Source organism: Phragmites australis, chromosome 19 (assembly GCF_958298935.1).
Source record: "Phragmites australis chromosome 19, lpPhrAust1.1, whole genome shotgun sequence".
In the NCBI taxonomy this organism is placed as follows: domain Eukaryota; kingdom Viridiplantae; phylum Streptophyta; class Magnoliopsida; order Poales; family Poaceae; genus Phragmites; species Phragmites australis.
The window spans coordinates 22408544-22426748 of record NC_084939.1 but is presented as its reverse complement, the minus strand read 5'-3'; the positions used below and the strand labels follow the sequence as shown (position 1 = coordinate 22426748).

At 43.0% G+C, this 18205-nt stretch overlaps 2 protein-coding genes and 1 pseudogene across 3 annotated transcripts; 2 read left to right on the top strand and 1 right to left on the bottom strand.

Annotated features, from left to right (window-relative positions):
• Positions 1-394: 394 nt before the first annotated feature.
• On the top strand, positions 395-8476 carry LOC133900588 (cysteine-rich receptor-like protein kinase 44). Of its 2 annotated transcripts, none has more exons than XM_062341778.1 (7): positions 395-943; positions 5771-5959; positions 6060-6345; positions 7170-7395; positions 7486-7636; positions 7725-7901; positions 7988-8211. In XM_062341778.1, exons 1-6 carry the CDS (start codon positions 437-439, stop codon positions 7896-7898), a joined length of 1533 nt encoding a protein of 510 aa, XP_062197762.1. In that variant the 5' UTR covers positions 395-436; the 3' UTR covers positions 7899-7901; positions 7988-8211. The 2 variants fall into 2 exon arrangements, with proteins under 2 accessions (XP_062197762.1, XP_062197761.1); XM_062341777.1 differs by having other exon boundaries at positions 397-943; positions 7725-7874; positions 7988-8476.
• Positions 8477-10303: 1827 nt separating this feature from the next.
• Positions 10304-13438, top strand: LOC133900271 (MLO-like protein 4; annotated as a pseudogene).
• A 166-nt stretch (positions 13439-13604) lies between these two features.
• On the bottom strand, positions 13605-16540 carry LOC133900270 (uncharacterized). Its single transcript, XM_062341377.1, has 3 exons — positions 16465-16540; positions 15345-16377; positions 13605-15259 (listed from the first exon to the last, which is right to left on the bottom strand). The coding sequence occupies exons 1-3, from the start codon at positions 16538-16540 to the stop codon at positions 13780-13782; spliced, it is 2589 nt and encodes an 862-aa protein (XP_062197361.1). The 3' UTR covers positions 13605-13779.
• Positions 16541-18205: the final 1665 nt, after the last annotated feature.

Below are 18205 nucleotides of genomic sequence, written 5' to 3'. Positions count from 1 at the left end.
GTTAAAGATGAGGCACATGTGAAAAAAAATACAACAGTGGTACCTTTCTTGACTTAAAAAAAGTTTAGAAAATTGTCGATAGGATCTTTAAATTTTTGGTAGACCTTATCTAAATTACTGAATATATTTAGAGACATAATATTACATCTGAAAGTCAATATTACATCGATGATTCAAATTGCAGTTTTCAACTTTATGATCATTCGTGTTGTTTTTCTTTAGACAGTGTTATAGAATTAGTTTTTAAGATTAATTTTTCTTTTTTACTATGAAACCGCAACCTAACCTCTAGCGCGATCAGCCGTCACCCTCTTCCCTGCCCAAACATCCCGCTCCGCTGCAATCCGCATCGGATCATCCTTTCGCCATCACACTAGTCTGTCCTGTTCCCTCCACAAGACACTAACGGTGGCAAATCATCACTTGACCTGTTTAAATGGGCTCCGCCACGGCGACCCCGACCACTCCCCCGGCCTCTTCCCCTCCTAGTTCCCCTTCACCCCCGACCATCCGTGCATCCAAGCGCCGCCGCGGGACCGACGCCACGGGGAACTTGCCGCTGCGCCCCAGGCGGGGCAGGGGCGGAGGCGAGCGCCGATGTTTGGCGTCCTCCGCCTCCGCCTCCGCCCCCGCCCCGCCGCCGGCGGCGGGGGTGGAGGGGTTTCGCCTTCTCGACCTTGAAGCTGACCCGCCGCCGCCTGAGGGGGCTGCGGCGGCGGGGGTGGAGGAGTTTGACCCTCGCGACCCTGAAGCTGACCCGCTGCCGCCTGAGGGGGCTGCGGCGGCGGGGTTGGAGGAGTTTGAGCCTCGCGACCCTGAAGCTGACCCGCCGCCGCGGGCGCTCACGAAGGGCCAGGTGAAGCACTGCAAGAAGGCGCTCAAGGTGCTCGAGAAGAAGCTCGGGAAGCCCGCCGCGATCTTCAATGTGTCCTCGAGCCTCCCGGTATACAATTTCCCCGTTCAAAGTTAGGATGTTTTTACCTACTCTCTTTGCAGTTGTTTTTAAAAGAGCACATAAAAGGAATCAATTGGTTAACCTTAGCTGAGCCTGAGCGCGTTCCGAATTTACAATCAGGTGGCCGCTTATTACTCGAGCTGTGAAAAGATTGCAGAGGGTGAATTAATTTTACATAGTGCTTAGTGCTGCATGTTCTTGCAACAGTGGTTAGCGTAGCGTTGCTCCTAAGCGAAGTGTCTGGGAAGGCGATTGGTGTACAGGCACTCAGACAGAAGGGGGTCAGAAATGTGTTGGATATGATTAAGCCGCACTAGAAATTGCTAGTATCATTTCCTAAGCCATTTTTTGAAAAAAAATCGATGTAATGGAATGTTCACAAATTAAGTCACTGAGCGACCAAGGCGGTTCAGCCAGTTTAGAGGATCTTTCGGTTCCTAGATAAGATAGGCTACACGTACAATGTTGAATCGGCTGCTAGCTCGGTATTGATCATGTTTCATGTGCTTGGTTTCTACACACAGCAACCTGCTGAGCTGAAGGGATCTCCATGTCTCCTGCAAGGCATCGATGCCACGCCAGCAGGAGGCACAATGCAAGCTGGCTAGACCACCATACACTATCGCTTGGACTGACCAGAAATTTCCTGAGTCATTTTTAATTAACCGCCTAAAGCCTTATTTCATAAGTAGGAATTTACCCAATCCTCTTTGGTTTACATGACAATTAATTGTTTCCCTTCCAATCTAAGGAGATTGGCCTTAAATGCCACTCCATTTGAACAAGGCCTAGCTTGAACAAGCTGAAAAGTTCAAAACAGCGGCGATTGATCTTCTGCTTTGAATTGGTCTAGAAGTCACATGAAATATTGTTTGTTTTGAGTTAGTCTAGTGAGAGATCCTTACCTTGTTGCCTTCCCCTGTCATCTAGTTGGGGTGTGTTTGGTTGGAAGGATATCCCTGGATGGAAGATGACCATCCAATTTTTGAAGGAGTTTGGTTAGAGGGTAAGTTGGATGGTGACGATGAGTAGTATAAAACTACCGTATACAAGGCGTCTACAAATCCCTGGGGGTACCCTAGATACCCAAAGCGTATGGTCGTATTTAGAGAGGGAATTCATGGACGTATGGAAACCTTCTGTAGGCGTCCAGATATCCCTTAAACAAGGAAGTCTATCCCTACGTTTAAGGATGACAGAATCCTACTCGAAAAGGAGTTCGGATGCTACACGACGGAGTTCTATCCCTATATATTGAAGCTAGGGGACCTTGCGGAGGAGGCATCACCATCTAGCAAGACACAATCGACATCTAGAACCACAATTGCGATCTACATCGACAACTCGCCAGACAACACGCAAGAAGCCTTTGACTAGTTTTAGATCCCATCTAGGCTAGTCACGCCCCCCTTTAGTCTATCTCGAAGACCAATACAAGAACATAGAATGCATGTTATTATCCTCCGGGAGGCTCGAACCTGTATAAATCTTTATCGTTGGTGCTTGATTTCGGCAAGAGGGAGTATCCCCTACCTTCATCACGTATTCGTAAGATCGGTGGTTTACTAATCGTTGATAGATGAAATGACCACCTAAAGGGAATATTCTTCTCAAATGCTGGATCAACTCATCCCGTGAAAACTCCCAAACGAAACCATCCACCTGACTGATTGACTCCCACGCCTCTACCCCCTGTTTCCTCTCACCTCCACCCATTTCCACTCGACACTCCTCCCACTGCCCCCTACCACCCAGCCACCGCCTCCCTCCTCTATCTAGCATCGCCCCCTCCTCCATCCAGCACCACCCCCTCCTCCATCCCCCGCCATCATCCTAGTAAGGACGAAGGCCCTGCACCAGCACAACGCGCTGGAGGCCGCCATGATAATGGACCTATTCGGCCTTATCGGCACTTATGCCGTGGGGAGCTGCCATGCCTTGTCATTTTGTGATGCTTAGGTGCTCAAAATGTCCGCACTGAGAGCCAGCGCTTGCGCCTTAAGAACGTGCCTTTCGTCTCGCAGCTACCGACAAGGGTGGAGCTCACATTAGTCATAATAAGATTGGAGTTCTTTGTTGATAATTTAGATTGGAAATTGTAAATTTTAGGCTTGAAAGACTGAATTGTTTCTTGGTAATTGAAGGAGGTTGAAAAAACACATCCAGTTAGCATAGATTAGTTGATTTCCATGCTCACATGTAGTCTGAATTTGTATAACATGATGCTCGCAGGTAGTCTGGAGCTTTGGTCCATAACATAGGACCGAAATGGTTACTAGACTATATCAGAAAGAAAAAAAGCATAGTCTGGTTGGTTCCAGGCATATAGACTGCGTATCTGCTCTGGAAGTTGGCTGTGGCCAGGTTGGTAGTTGCAAGTTTCAAGGCTGAAGTCTGAAGCTTTGATTTGTTTCATAAAAATGAATTGACATGATGTATGCACTGGCAATGGATCGGGAGGGGTGTAAGTTCACCACCTCACCATAAAGAGGTCACCACAACCAACTCAGCGTATTCCATCCATTCAACCAAACAGAAAATTGGATTTTTCCTATCCAATTGATCAAATAGAAAATTGGATATCCCATCCCAAAAAACAAGGATTGCCCTATTACATCCAACCTTGCCCTCTAACCAAACGCATCCTTAAGGGATGATCCATCAGACCCCCCAGGCTCACTGCAGCTGACAAGCAGGTAGTCTAGTTAGGTTCATCTGCACCACCTCTCTCTATCCTCAGTTTCTTTCTTCTTTTCCTATATATGTGTATAGTTTTTTTTTTGTTCCTAGAGAAAAATGTAGCATAGAGCAAATATGTATGGCCAAATAGAGGAAGCTAGACTTTGGGAGCGGGCAGGCCTGGTGCTATTCTCGGTCGATGCACAGTAGCGAGTAATCAACTAGTTTCTTTGTGGGTGTCGACGGTCGAAAACCTCCCCCCATCCCCATGTCTGTGTTGGCCGTCCGTGGCATGTTTTTTTCTTCTGCTTTTGCGTTTGTAGCTTTGTAACATTTATTTTTCTCTCCTTCGCTTAATGAAATATGTCCATTGCACTGCACGTTCTCAAAAAAAAAGAAGGTTTCAGATTCCTGAGCTTTGCACATGCAACACAACTTAATTTTTTTTCTCATACATGTTGGTCTGACATTGACTTCTGACTTCTGTATGGCCTGCCAATTCCAAATGGTCGTTGAATCCTATTAAAACTACTCGATACTGTCTGTTAATGACCTTCTGGTGTAACAAACTCATTGTTTGTCTAAGTATCATCTCGTCTATTTTAGCAACTAAAACAGTTCTTATATTGATCGGATGGAGGACATGAACCCATGCAGCAAAACCAAAACAAAAGGGCTGTTTTTCTCCATAATGAATAGCTTTTAATTCATACTCAGAGATAATTTTTTTCTACTTTATATTAAAATGTTTTCTTTTTACACTAAGAATAGTTTACATCTGTATGGAGTACTTATTCTTTTTTATTTCTTCCTTGTGAAAAAATATAATAAAATGTTCTGTATGGCTGAAGAGCAGTGGAAAATATATTGTTGCTGATTGAGTTAAAGTAAACTTTATTCTTAATGAATGACACCCAAAGGTTCAGTTATTCTCCAAAGAAATGAATTAAAGTAAACTACGGGAAGTGGTTTCATGGTATTATGGCACTTCTGTATAATTACACTGTCCATATGGACATACAATATTTCAGGATCATTAAGACCATCTCCAACTATATTTCCTTCATTTCGTTCTTTTCTTGATTCCCCTTCCCGTTCTTATGCCATTTATTTTCCCTCATCTTCAACAGCTTCCCTTCGAAAGGATTTGTAAAGGAAAATGAGAGAGAATCTCGGGGTGGAGGGAATGTGAGAGAGAATCCCTTGGAAGCCGTTGGAGTGTTGAAGGGAGCGAGAATCCCTTCGCGAAAGGAACATGACTCACGAAGGGAAGCCGTTGGAAATGGTCTTAGGAAAAATGGTATTCCCTCTAATTAAAAATTATTGTTTGGAGATACACACATATTTTTGTTTGTTGATATTTCTATGGACATTGGGATTGAAGGTGTAAATTTGTCTCAAAAATACTTCCATGACATTATAAATGTACTAAGTTTTATAAATACATTTAGAATTAGATGTCAAAGTTGCATTTTGGAGAAGTATCAATGTCCAAACTGACACTTATCTATGACTAGAGTATCTACAGGCAGGTATAATTTATATATTGAATAGTTTTACCGTGGCAATGCAATATACTCCATGCAACTAACCGTACCGATATATGATGCTTCTTTACATATATTACATATGAAACAATGAGATTCCTTCAAAACTTTTAATAGGAAAATGCGCCAAAGACAAAAAGAAAATGCCTCTGCGATGCAGGGCAGTTAGCCGGTCACCATTCATGTTGGTGCATTAGTTATTCTTACATATTGTTGATCAGCTAGCTATTACTTAGTTCATGAATCTCAAAGCAAGATTTGCGTCTCTAGTGTGGTGAAGGCGTGCCCATATGTGTAGCATAAAGTCTTTTTTTCTTTTATCTTCTGGAGAACCTGTAAGATGTATTCCTTGCTTTCTAGGGTACGGTGTATGTGGATCCAAAATGTTCAGATTTAATTAAATTTAAATTAAGTTTCAAATATTTCTAGACCAATCATTCTTTTTTGAACACCACCTTAATCGCTCAAGTTGCCCATCCTGCTGAATTTAAGCTCCCGGTTTGAATGGAGCTTTGGGGCCTACTTAGGTATAGGGGATTGGGAGATAAAGTTTTTAAGCGAAATTAACATGGTATTTCTGTACTTGCAGTTTCTTTTTCACCGCAGGATGAGCAACAACACTAGTAGGCAACAAAGGGAATTTGATAGATTTGACAAAATACTAGCTAATCCAAGTGCCATGCCGGAGCGTTTGACGTTAGATTATCTGAAATACATCACAAATGATTTCTCCAAGGAGAAAGTACTGGGAAGCGGCGGATTTGGAGTGGTTTACAAGGTATGCCTATTTTTTTTTTTCTTTTCCCCTCATCCCTTCACTTTGCAAACGCTCGCAAATCATCAAAGGCTAATGTCTCGCAACTGAAAAATCTGACCAGGGCGTTCTCAAAAACGGGGAGGCGATTGCTGTGAAGAGGCTGAATAATATTCTTGAAACGCACCTAGGCGATGATCAATTTGAGAACGAAGTTACTCATCTTTTTGGGTTGAAGCACAAAAACATAGTTCAACTCAGAGGCTATTGTGATGACGCACACAAGCAAGTCTGCAGGTCAGAACAATCACGGTCCAAAGGAAGAGGGGAACGGGTCCTGGCTGAAGTACGAGAAAGGCTGCTCTGCCTTGAGTATGTTCCTAACAAAAACCTTCGTGAGCACATTTCGGGTAAGACAATGCTGCGTAGTTGCTCTCTTTTCTGTGTGTCCGCTCTGAAACTGCACAAACTATATTTCTTTGGAAAAAATTCAAATTACTTCTCTAAACTATTTCTAGTGTCCGGTAAACCTGGAACTTTAAAACTGTTTATTTAACCTCCAGAACTTTAAATACCGGATCACATAACCTCCTGGAGTGGTTTGCAACAGCGCTTTTGATGACGTGGTTGTCACGTCACCTGTTTTTGCCACATGGCTACCACGTCATCTCTCGCATGTTTTTGAACCGAGTTAGTTTGGGCACTGGCAGAACTCGTCGCATATGGCCTGAGTCATTCGACCTGAGAAAGAGGACGATGGGAGGGAGAGAGAGGCCGGCAGAAGAGGGCTGGGCGAGAAAATATGACATATGGGCCTGCTTGTCACGTGTGCACTTCTATATCAGCGAAAATAACATCGTGGGCTGCCACATTAGTGAAATCACCACCACATTAGCAAAACTAATGAGAAAAACCACTCCAGGGGTTACATGATCCGGTATTTAAAGTTTGGGAGTTAAATAAACGGTTTTAAAGTTTGGAGGTTATCTGGCACTAGGAATAGTTTAGATAAGTAATTTGGACTCTTTCCATGTTTCTTTTATTTCAAGGAAGACGTGCTCATTCTCATCACTGCAAGCAGCACAACGCACATATACACTCGAGTGCACCCACGTCAAGTTAGCACACGCCCAAGTGCGGTTTTACCACTTAAAGCACTCGAGTGCATGTAAAAGACGTGCAACTTTATTTCCTGAACTTTTGGCCTCACACGTCTTTTTATTTGTTTCTACAGACACATCTTGTGGACTCGAGTGGCACGTGAGATATGAGATAATCAAGGGGATTTGCTCCGGTTTGCATTACCTTGACACAGAATGCGATATTGCTCACATGGACCTTAAACCCGAGAATATATTACTGGATGACAATATGGTACCGAAAATTGCAGATTTTGGTACGTCGAGACTCTTTGGCGAAAATCAATCTCGAATTATCACCAAAACATGTAGAGGGACATTGTAAGCTAATCGCCTTCAGAATGGTACCATTGTATGCTTACTTATCCAACTAATAAATACATGAGTGCATTCTCTTGCTACATCATGCAGTGGGTACATGGCACCAGAATACATCAATGATGGGGAAATAACAAAGAAGGTAGATATATTCAGTTTGGGTGTTATAATCCTGGAGCTATTGACAGGATCCAAATTAGAGTTTCCCCGTGGGAAAGAATATGTCGCACGATTCACAAAGGGGGTAAGATGAACCACTCCAGCCTTTGCATATTTCGTATCCTCCTCCCAGTTATATTATATTCTGATATGATTACCGTGGCAAATTTTAGGTGGTTGGAAAATGGAGGGACAGATTGCCGAACTCAGCCTATAGTCAACAAGTGGGCATATGCATCTCGATAGGACTAAATTGTGTCAACTCTGACCCAAATAGAAGGCCTACCACAGGGTACATAATAAAAAAGCTTAGCGAAGTCCAGGTCGGTGTGCTGGCTCCTCCCTAACAAGTGTGTAACAAAAGATTTTCATGCTGAGATCATACAGATTGCATGGAGCTATATATTCTTACCACGCATGACCTCTCGTCCTGCAGAATCCCAGCATTGCATGGTCATGGGTGATAACAACCGCCCTGTCGATCGTCATGGCCGCCGCCATAGGAGTTGTGGCTAGTTCTCGCGGACGAGGATCAGTATCTGTATCAAAAGAGATGAGGAAGAACGAACCATCATGAGGAGAGGCAGGACGAGCTGGAAACGAAGCACGCAACCTTGTTTCTTTCTTTAATAAAAAGCTTCCCTCTGTTCAGAAACTGTATCAAGAAATGTTTGCGTTATTGGAAATTGTAAGTTTGGTAGCGTGACCGCTTGGGCCCTGTGTGGACAGACAATGATTCGGCCTTGCGAACGGGCATGGAGCCCGATTGGCAAAGCCGAAGGGAGTGGCCAAGCCCGTCGGGTTCGAACCCCGATATCGCACACCCCTCTGTTAAATACTCCTTTCGATTGTAAATGTAGTTCGTTTTAGATTTATACATAAGGATTAAAAAAGTAGATCAAATAATCTTGTTATTCTTTATTTATTTTGTATTGGAAAAGATAATTTATTCATTTGCGAGAGTGATAGTATCTATTAAACAAAGGCAAGAAGGGAACAAAAGAGAAAAGATACATAGAAATTTGAGAATGACTTATATTTAGAGAATAGTTGAGAAAATTAAAACGATCTATATTTGCAAACAGAGGGAGTAGCTTCCAAAGAAAGCTCCGGGTAAGAGGGATCCCGGTTCATGCCCTCCAGGAAGCAAAGCTCGAACATGACCACGACGACGCGTCCGGCGGGCCTGCCACACCCACCGGTGACTTGCCGCTCACCGTTTTGTGGAAGTAGATGTGGAGGTGCGTCGGGGTGGCTGCTGGAGATCACTCAATGGGCAGCAGCACTCTTCTCTCCCAGCTCTGTCTCTCTCGCTTTCTGACGAAAAACAGAGGTTTATCCGATGCGCTACAGTAACTGAGCATTCAGCTCTGAACTTGGCTTAGTGTTTTGTGCTGCTCGAAGCGATGCAGCGTTTTCTTCCTGATCATTTATTTATAAAAGCAAAAGTAAACAAGGTAATGACCTACAAGACCGCTATGCGCACCACGATCCGTAACTAACTACGCCATCCCACAGTCAAGATCGTGCCGCGCTGAGGCTAACTGAATGACAGAAAGAAACTAACTAGCTGACTAACTCTGACGAAACTGAATCTAACTGAACTGACAACCTTTAACTGAACTAGCGGAGAATGGAGGGAGTGCACATCGTGCTACGATTAGACTCTGGTTGATGATAAGGTTTGATATTCCTAATTAGTGAACAGTAACTTCGGCTAGTAATACTAATTCTGACTCATGTATAGTACCTCTGTTCAGGAACAGTAATTGCACCTAGCAAACCGTACCTTTGACCAGATGAACATCACCATAAATAGTACCACTGACCAGATAAATAGTACCACGATCAGTGACTAGACAATCACAACCAAGCGACATGGACATATGTTCGGATCAAGAACGTAGTCGAATTAAAGAAGGCCGAGCTATAGTAAAAGATACTCAGGTAGATATATAGGAGTTTACATGGTCAAATAGGAAAGATACGTTAGTTATAAAAAATTTGAACTCATATGTTATAGTCGAATCATATATGTAAGTCTTGTTTAGTTTGAATGAAGAGTTCTAATCTTGTACGGTTAGGACATGTCATCTTTTAAATATGAGAGGGTTATGGCCGATTGAAACATCAACTAATCGATCAAACACAATTTACAATATCTTTCATCTCTTTGCCTAGCTCCTGTAGTTCTGTTCTTTTTTCCATCTATATTGTTACCCGTTCTTAATCTTGACGATTAAGGACAAGCTGTTGATCATCCGTATTTCAACAGGGTCCCTCCCGAGTATAGATGACGATGAAGGTCCGATGACGTAAAGTGTCATGACCAGAGTATTCTAGATATTGCTTGTCGAATATTATACACGGGATACTCAATGTTTGGCATTGCATCTTTTACGTCAACAACTCTATCAGTGGCCTCCATGCACCTGCCAGCCCTGGGTCCATGTTGCAGCTAGGCCTCGGCCACAACCAGCACAAGGAAGAGCAGAAGCAACACTCCCTTGCCCATATTTGAGCTGTGAGGTGTCGTAGTGTGTGAGTGAGACTTCGTACTAGAATGTGCTAGTCACTTGGCTCATGAGCTATTTATAGCGGGATGGAGTGTTCTAGGCGTTTTAAAAAATTGGTGACACGTGTAAGGTGGCGATTGGGTCTCTCCAAATTTGACAAGTGGCAGGGCGGCAACGCTTTGCTTGGCCAATCGTGAAAGGAACCTGGGGAGCAAAATGCAGAGGAGCACATCGCAATGGCAAATGTGAATTGCCTGTGGTTTCAGAGGAAAGGTTGTGACTTGTGAGTGGATGCTCAGTGCTCTTGTCTTTGTTTTTCCTCGGGTACTCAGTGCTCTTGTCGGTGGAGAGCAAACAAGGAAAGAAGGCACTTGTGGCATGGTTCACGACCTGAGCGTGTATTTCTCCTCAAGATAACGCCATTTTTTCATGACTGGAGGGGTAGTACTATGCGATGTCGGATTGTCCTCTGGTTAAAATTCTATCAGACAATGTGGATTAGTCGCTTCCGTTGCACGTACTCGCCCTTGAAGTTCGAAGGAATAAAATTTTCCATGGAACGGAAGGTCCACAAATTAAGTCACTGATCAGATCAATTGATGTCAGATTGTGCTATATTTAACGTTCTAGCGGACAGCCGTGGACTAGTCACTTAGATTGATTAAGTTTCTCTAATTTACTATGGAAACTCTGAAACATTGCAGCTGTCCTTTCTGCGTCAATTCAAGGGATCCATCAGTAGATCAGACTATTTGGCACTGAGGTTGGGCTTTGTCACCGTGAGTACTCCAAATTTGTTTCTATTGTTTCAATCTTTTCCTCTATTAAGATGCTTATGATATGCCACATCCCCTGCATTGTGATTTGCATGTCTTAATTTATCCTGTCAGTATCACAAGCTACCACATTCATATGACTTCCACAAATACATGGTACGGAGCATGGAAGATGATTGCAATGGGACTATTGGTATCAGGTAATAGAACAGAACTTTCTTTCCTGACTATCCACTTTTCATCATGATTTAAGCGTTGAATAAGTTAGCTTTCTTGGATTTCTTGATCCAAACATCAAAGTATGTATGTATACCGGTGTGAATTTTTTTTTTGCATTAAATTCAGTCTGATGACTGTGCTGAACAAAGTACTTAAAATTTTTCCAATGCATATGCTGTATAACCATGTGAAGCTCCATATTGACCCAAAGTTTAGCGTCGCGCTTGATCACTTGCAATCAATAATACTAGCTGATGCTGTCTGAACATTCATCTTTCTAGGACTTGGTTATAGCATGTTAGGAGCTATCCATTTTCTAATTTTCTTTTTGTAATATTCTGTTTTATAGTTGTTGGAATTATTGTTCAGGAATAGTGGTTGCCATGCATGCGCTAACATCCCGTTTGTTACAGTTGGCCACTTTGGCCATATGCAATCGTATGCATACTAATCTATGTTCATAGTACTCTCCCTCCCTCCCTCCGCTTGCGAGCTTTATAAGCCTCATGTGACACCATTTGCCTCTAATTGTAGGTATCAATATATATTTCTGGTTATCCTTTGTTCCTGTTATTGTAAGTATTACCCATGTTGCCTAACTGATGTTTAAGATTCAGCTAATGATGTCTCTTGTTTCTTGTCTCAAAATGATACTTATGTCTGTCATTATTATGTGTCTTCAATTTTGCAAAAGTTGATCCTTTTGGTGGGCACTGAACTCCAGCATGTTGTCGCTCAGTTGGCTCTGGAAGTTGCTGAGGCAAACAGCAGCGCCTTATGTTGGCACACAACTCAAACTGCGTGATGATCTCTTTAGGTTTGGAAAACCTCGGGTCCTCTGGTGGCTTATACAATTCATTTCGTTTCAGGTGATGTCCCTTGCTACATTAGATTATTTCTGCTGTGATTCTTATATGAACATCTTTCTCCACATCCTAACACTTGTTCTTGCTTCCAGAATGCCTTTGAGATGGCAACATTCATATGGTCTCTGGTGAGAATCTTCTCAATTTCTATGATCAGTCATAAATAGTTTGGGGTCGAACAGCCATTGGTGCAAGATGTAGGATAGATGGTGGGTTCATGTAATCTTTCTTAGTTGTTCTGGATCACAGCTTGTGCTGAAACATAATAGCTGCAAAAGACCAAAATTTGTCAACTAAATGACTCCCTAGCTGAAGAGGAAAAGGAACTGCACAACTTCTCATCAGTCTATATATATGGAAGTTCCTATGTATTATTAGAGAATTTCTCATGCCACCCTTATAGCTCTGTTGGTTATTCACTAGTTTGCATAAATCGCGTGCAGCGGGAACTGAGTGCACAATCCTGCTTCATGAAGCACTATTACATGATGGTCATCCGCTTGGTTTCTGGGTAAGTTTAAAAAGATGAGTATTACTGTGTGTTTTAACCACAGAAGAGCTTGACATCACCATATGTTCTATCAATATATTGTTTTTAGAAAATTACCACAAGTTAATATTTTACACCAGTTTCAATGTGAATAAACTTAAAAAAACACAGATATTTACAATGAAACTCTAATAAGGATAATGGCATGCACTAAATTAAATTGGATATTTGTGGTAAACTAATTTCATCATAATGTTTCTTTTTTGTTGAAGAAACGAATCTCACTTCATTGTAATCTTATTTGACATACAAATATATTGGTTGGGCTCAGGACTGAAAATTGTTTTGCAGGCTGCTAGTGCAGTTTTGGTGCAGCTACAGCACACTGCCCCTCAATGTGATCATTTCTCAGGTATTCTTAAAGAGCAAATCTAATTCAGACCAAACGAGCCACATTAGTGAATTCTTCACATAATTTCATCAGCACCATTTACTACTAATCACTATCGTATCAACCTTTCATCTTATTCCATTGATGAATTGTTTCTTCATTTGCACAGCAATTTTTTCTCACCATATTTTGAAACTCTTTAGCTGCATGCAATTCACTTAAGTTCATCTGCTGTGCTTTATACATAGAAAGAGTTGTTTTGTCCTGAAAAAGAAAGACAGTAGGCTGTGGGATTGCAAAAACATAGCTCCTACCTAGGTTATATGCTGTTCTTCATATTTCTAGTTTCTTTGCTGAATTTTCAGACGGGATGTAAGTTCAAGAAGTCACTGGTCTCTGAAAACGTGAGGGAGTCGCTTCACAGCTGGTGCAAGAGGGTCAAAGACAGGAGCAGGCACAACCCGCTCTTCTCTCGGAACGTCTGCTCCCTCGACACGACCTACGAGACTGATCATGAGACGAACACGGTGTGCACGCTGTCGAGGACCGTGTCGGCGACATCGTTGGACGACCAGCTGACCGTGGCCACCGTCGACGACGAGCCGTCTTGCATGGAGGAAGACGATTGACATACTGCTCAGTGGCGGACCCAGCTAAAAAATATAGGTAGGGCAGAATCATACGGAAAATTTAACCAATAAAAATTAAATCGTATACACATATCATATTTAAATCGAAGCAACATCAAAATAGAGTATAAATGGTATAGGAGAAGAATCAAGATGGTACCTCTTGTATACAAGTAGTCGAGTAAACAACGATTCTTAAACCATATAAATCAACATATATCAAAAGATATAGTACAAACCTGTCAAATTCAAAAATTATTCAATTAGTGAGTGATAATTAAGTGATCATATATTGCAAAAATGTAGATAATATTACGAGAAGACATACCACTCATAAAACACTAAGAATGTCTAGGTCTTTTAGGAGGTTTAGGCAAGCTCATTTTTCGATCTTTCATAACTTGAAATGTCTTCTTAATTTTATCCGAATCAAGTCCTCTAAAAATATCCTTCTCAATGTAGCACAAAATCAAGTCATTGAGCCACTCATCAGATATCCTATTGCGTAAATCTGTCTTGATTATATTCATAGCCGAGAAAGATCTTTCAACCGATGCCGTTGCCACTGGAAGGAGCAATGCTAACTCTATGATGCGATAGACTAGAGGAAAAGCAAGATATTTTTCAGTTTCTATCAATTTCATGGCTAAGCTTCCAAGATCATGACAAGCTTTGAAATCATCAACTCTTCGCACGTGAAGAATGAAGGTCTTAAGTTGATCCCTTATAAGCGAACGCTCAACAATTGAGAAATCATGATCATAGATCTCCGTCAGACGAACAATCTTATCAACATCAAACTTAGCGAATGAGTCTCTTGGATGAAGACAGGATAAGCAAACAAGTAACTCTGATGATACCTCATTAAAGCGATGATCCATCTCCGTGATAATAGCATCAAGAGCAGCAAAGAAAGTATCAACACGATAATGATGCTCTTGAGTTATCAAGTCGCCATCAAGCCTTGAGCGACCCCATCTTGGTATGGGCTTATTCATATTTGGTAGTGGAATCTTTTTGGCAACACAAAAAGATTTGACTTCTTTAAATAATGGCTCCCAACCTTCATTTCGCAAGGTGACCAAACGTGTCTTGACATCAACTAGTAATGACATAGACTGAACAATATTTTGATCCTTTCTTTGTAGCAAGAGAGACAACTCATTTGTAATGCGAAGAACTTGCAACATCAATTTCATATTTAAAACAAAGGAAAAGCTCTCCATTTTGCGTACCAAACCAGCTGCTCGACCAGGATTACGCTCATCCCCATGAATCATGGACAACACTCTGACCACAGAATCCCACATTGACTCAATACGGAGTAATGTTGTGAAATGAGAACCCCATCTTGTATCACCAGGTCTAACCAAGTTTGTTCTTTGATTTTTCCCCTTTCCTGAAAAAATCTCACCACTATCCAACTTTTGCAAAATGGTATCGCGATTATGTGCAATTAACTTATCTTTCCTTCGACAAGATGAACTAGCACTAGTCACAATCAAACTCACATAGTTGAAGAAATCAGAGAAAGATGAACAACAAGTTGTAACGGAAACAATGACCAACTGCAATTGATGAGCAAAGCAATGAACATAGAAAGCATAAGGGTTCTCATCACGAATTTGTTTTTGCAAACCATTGAATTCACCTCTCATATTTGAAGCTCCATCATATCCTTGCCCTCGAAGTTTAGCAACAGATAAACCATAGTCAGCAAGCATCTCAAGCAAAGCTTTCTTTAATGCATTTGATGTTGTATCCTCCACATGTTTGAGACCCAAAAACCTTTCCACAACCATTCCTTTATTGTTCACAAACCTACAAGACACATGATGCAATTAGGTGACTAACTTGTTGCAAGACCCAGATAATTTATAGAATGCATAAATAAATAATAACTAACCTCACAATCACAGCCATCTGCTCTGCTATTGAGATATCACGAGATTCATCAATTAGAACTGAGAAACATTTATCACCAATCTCTTCCTTTATCACTTCTCTAATCTCTATCGCACAACTTTCAGTAAGATCCTTTTGAATCTTGTGAGAAGTCATTTGGGCATTTAATGGACACAACTCCTCAAATGCAACCTTTACACTCTCATTCCTCTTTTTGTACCACTCAAGCATCTCTAAGAAATTCCCTCTATTTAAGGAGGAGGGAGATTCATCATGTCCACGAAATGGATGACCTTGCGCAATGAGGAAGCTTGCAACATCTAAAGAAGCTGTCAGACGAACTTCATATTTCATTTCAGCATCAACACTATTAGTCTCAACCCTATGTGTGATACTTGCCCTTCGATTCTTAAAATCTTCACATGCTGTCCTTGCTCTATTATGACAACTAGTTGGCCCACCAATATGAAGAGGAAGTCCATGATAAGCATTCTTCCAATTCCTATACCCTGCTTTGGTAAAAGCATCATGACCAAATTGTTGCTCTAAGGGCTCCTGCTTAAAAAGAAAGCAATAGAAACAATATGCTGCATCCTTTGCCACACTGTACTCTAGCCAATCGTTTTGCCTTAACCAAGTTTCTAAAAATGCCCTGCTATCACATAACTTGCGAGGAAAATCATGGCCAAAAGGTTGTGTCGGGCCCTTCAACAAATAAGCCCTCTTAACATCATCTCTAATGTTTGGATGAAATCCCTCAATAGGAATACGAAGTCCTGGATCAGAAACAAGATGGACAACCGGGTTGAAAACCTTAATACCTTCAATATCTTGTGATGGCAAATTTAGTAATAATGTATCTTCAACAGCAACTTGTGCCATAGAATCTGCAATTTCAGGTGCTGAATCTCCGAATCCCAGTCCCAGGTCACCCACCTCCCCTTGCCCTTCTTCAGATTCAAGAGCATTTCCACTTTCACGGGTACTTGGACCCGAGCCACTCGACAAATTGCTACTAAAGAAGGACTTCAAATCTACAAAATCATTTAATTTTTGTTGACTAATCAATATTCATACTACATTACTAAAGGAATCAAATCACAGTGAATAACTTAATATACCTAGCATTTTATAGCGCTTCTTGCTTGGCGGGGTAGGTCTGGCGCTTCCAGATTGCTGGCTTCGGCCTCCCTTCATGCCCGGCGCTATTATTGATACCAATGTAACCAATCAGTGACAAATTTGAGAAAAAAATTGAGCAGTACATCAAATACGATGGATAGGAAAATAATCGAAGTACCGGACAACTTACAAGTCACAATTGAACAGGTAAAGAAGTGCTAATGCAGTAATGTCTAATACCCTCACACAGAACTGCCCTCACACCCGGCTCTTGCTCTGCTAGGCTCTGTCCTCTGACCTCACTGTGCCAAACTGCCAATCCCCAGTTCCCCACTCCCGGACTCCCCAGTCACCAGGCGGCCAGGTCCCCAGCGCCCAGCGCCCAACGCCCAGCGCCCAGCCACCAGTTCTGCAGTTTTGCTTGCCACTGCAGGCCTGCAGCGTTGCCCGCAGCCCCGCTGCCCCCGCACGGCCGCACCCCGCAGCCGCCCGCCCGCCCTCCGCTGTGCACTCCCAGTCCCAGGCTCCCAGCCCCAGCCCCCCACGCGGCCACTCCCCAGCGCGGCAGCGCCCGAGCCCCGAGCCGCCCTGCAGGGTGCAGGCTGCTGCCTTGCTGGTGCTGAACAGCTGAAGCCTGAATGGAATCGGTGATGGCAGGCCGCAGGCGGCCAGGCGCGCAGCCGAACTGCCCGGACGCCCGGAGCCCCAGATCCGCCGATGAGGAGTCGAGGAGGCGCACGGGCGCACGGCACGGCTTCGGCAATCGGCAGTTTGGTGGGCACTGGCAGTGGGCTCCCTCTCCCTGAGCGGCGGCGCACCGCGCACAGCACAGCCAGCGGCCAGGACGCCAGGTAGGGTGCTCAGCTGCTCGCTCTGCCCTCTCTCTGTGTCCGCGTGGGCGTGGGGAACGGCTGCAGCCCGTAGGAACAGGCCAGGCGAGCCTGTGAGGTGAGAGGAGCATCGATTTGGGCTTGTGTCCTGTGGGCCGAAGTGCCGAATGGATTATGGAGTTGGAACTAGTCGGCCCAAATTGATTCGATCCCCTTCAACCTTCATCTTCTTCCTCCTGCAGCCTACATGACAGCCAACCGAAGAACCGAAGAGGTAGGGCGGTGGCCCTACCATGCCCTATAGGTCCGTCCGCCTCTGATACTGCTGATTTGGTAACCCCCATTGTTCACCGAAACTACACCTGTGTTAGGAGTTGGTTGATCTGAAAAGAGTGCACAGTTGTGGCTGCGTGTTGCAACTGAAGAGAAAACCGCGCACTATTGTGCAAATTGGTTTGTACTGACATCAAACTTCGCCCTGGGCTCCACAGTCCGAATTTGGCTTCGCATGATTTTAGTGAGACACGGTTTCTCTTACATAACTGTATGTTACAACGGGTTAATTTAGTGGATCCTGTATATCAGCGGCGACGTTATCTATAGAGTTACGTCATAGGATCTCTCTCCACTTCAATAGTTGTTTCTTCTTTGAAGTTATCAAGGAGAGAAGAGAGCTTTCATCGAAGAAAAAAAGGAGAGAGAGGAGAGAGCTATCCCGGTGTCCAAATATCCAAGCCAAACGGTAGCACAGGTTGCGGCTCAAACTCAACCAGGACCAGAAAGCATAGAACGGCCACGATTCGTCGTCGTTATGAACTTCTTCCAGACACCACAAAATTGACACAAATATACTCGAAAACTAGAGAACAATTTTCTCTTTTTGACAGTAAATCAACCGAATCGAAGCTTC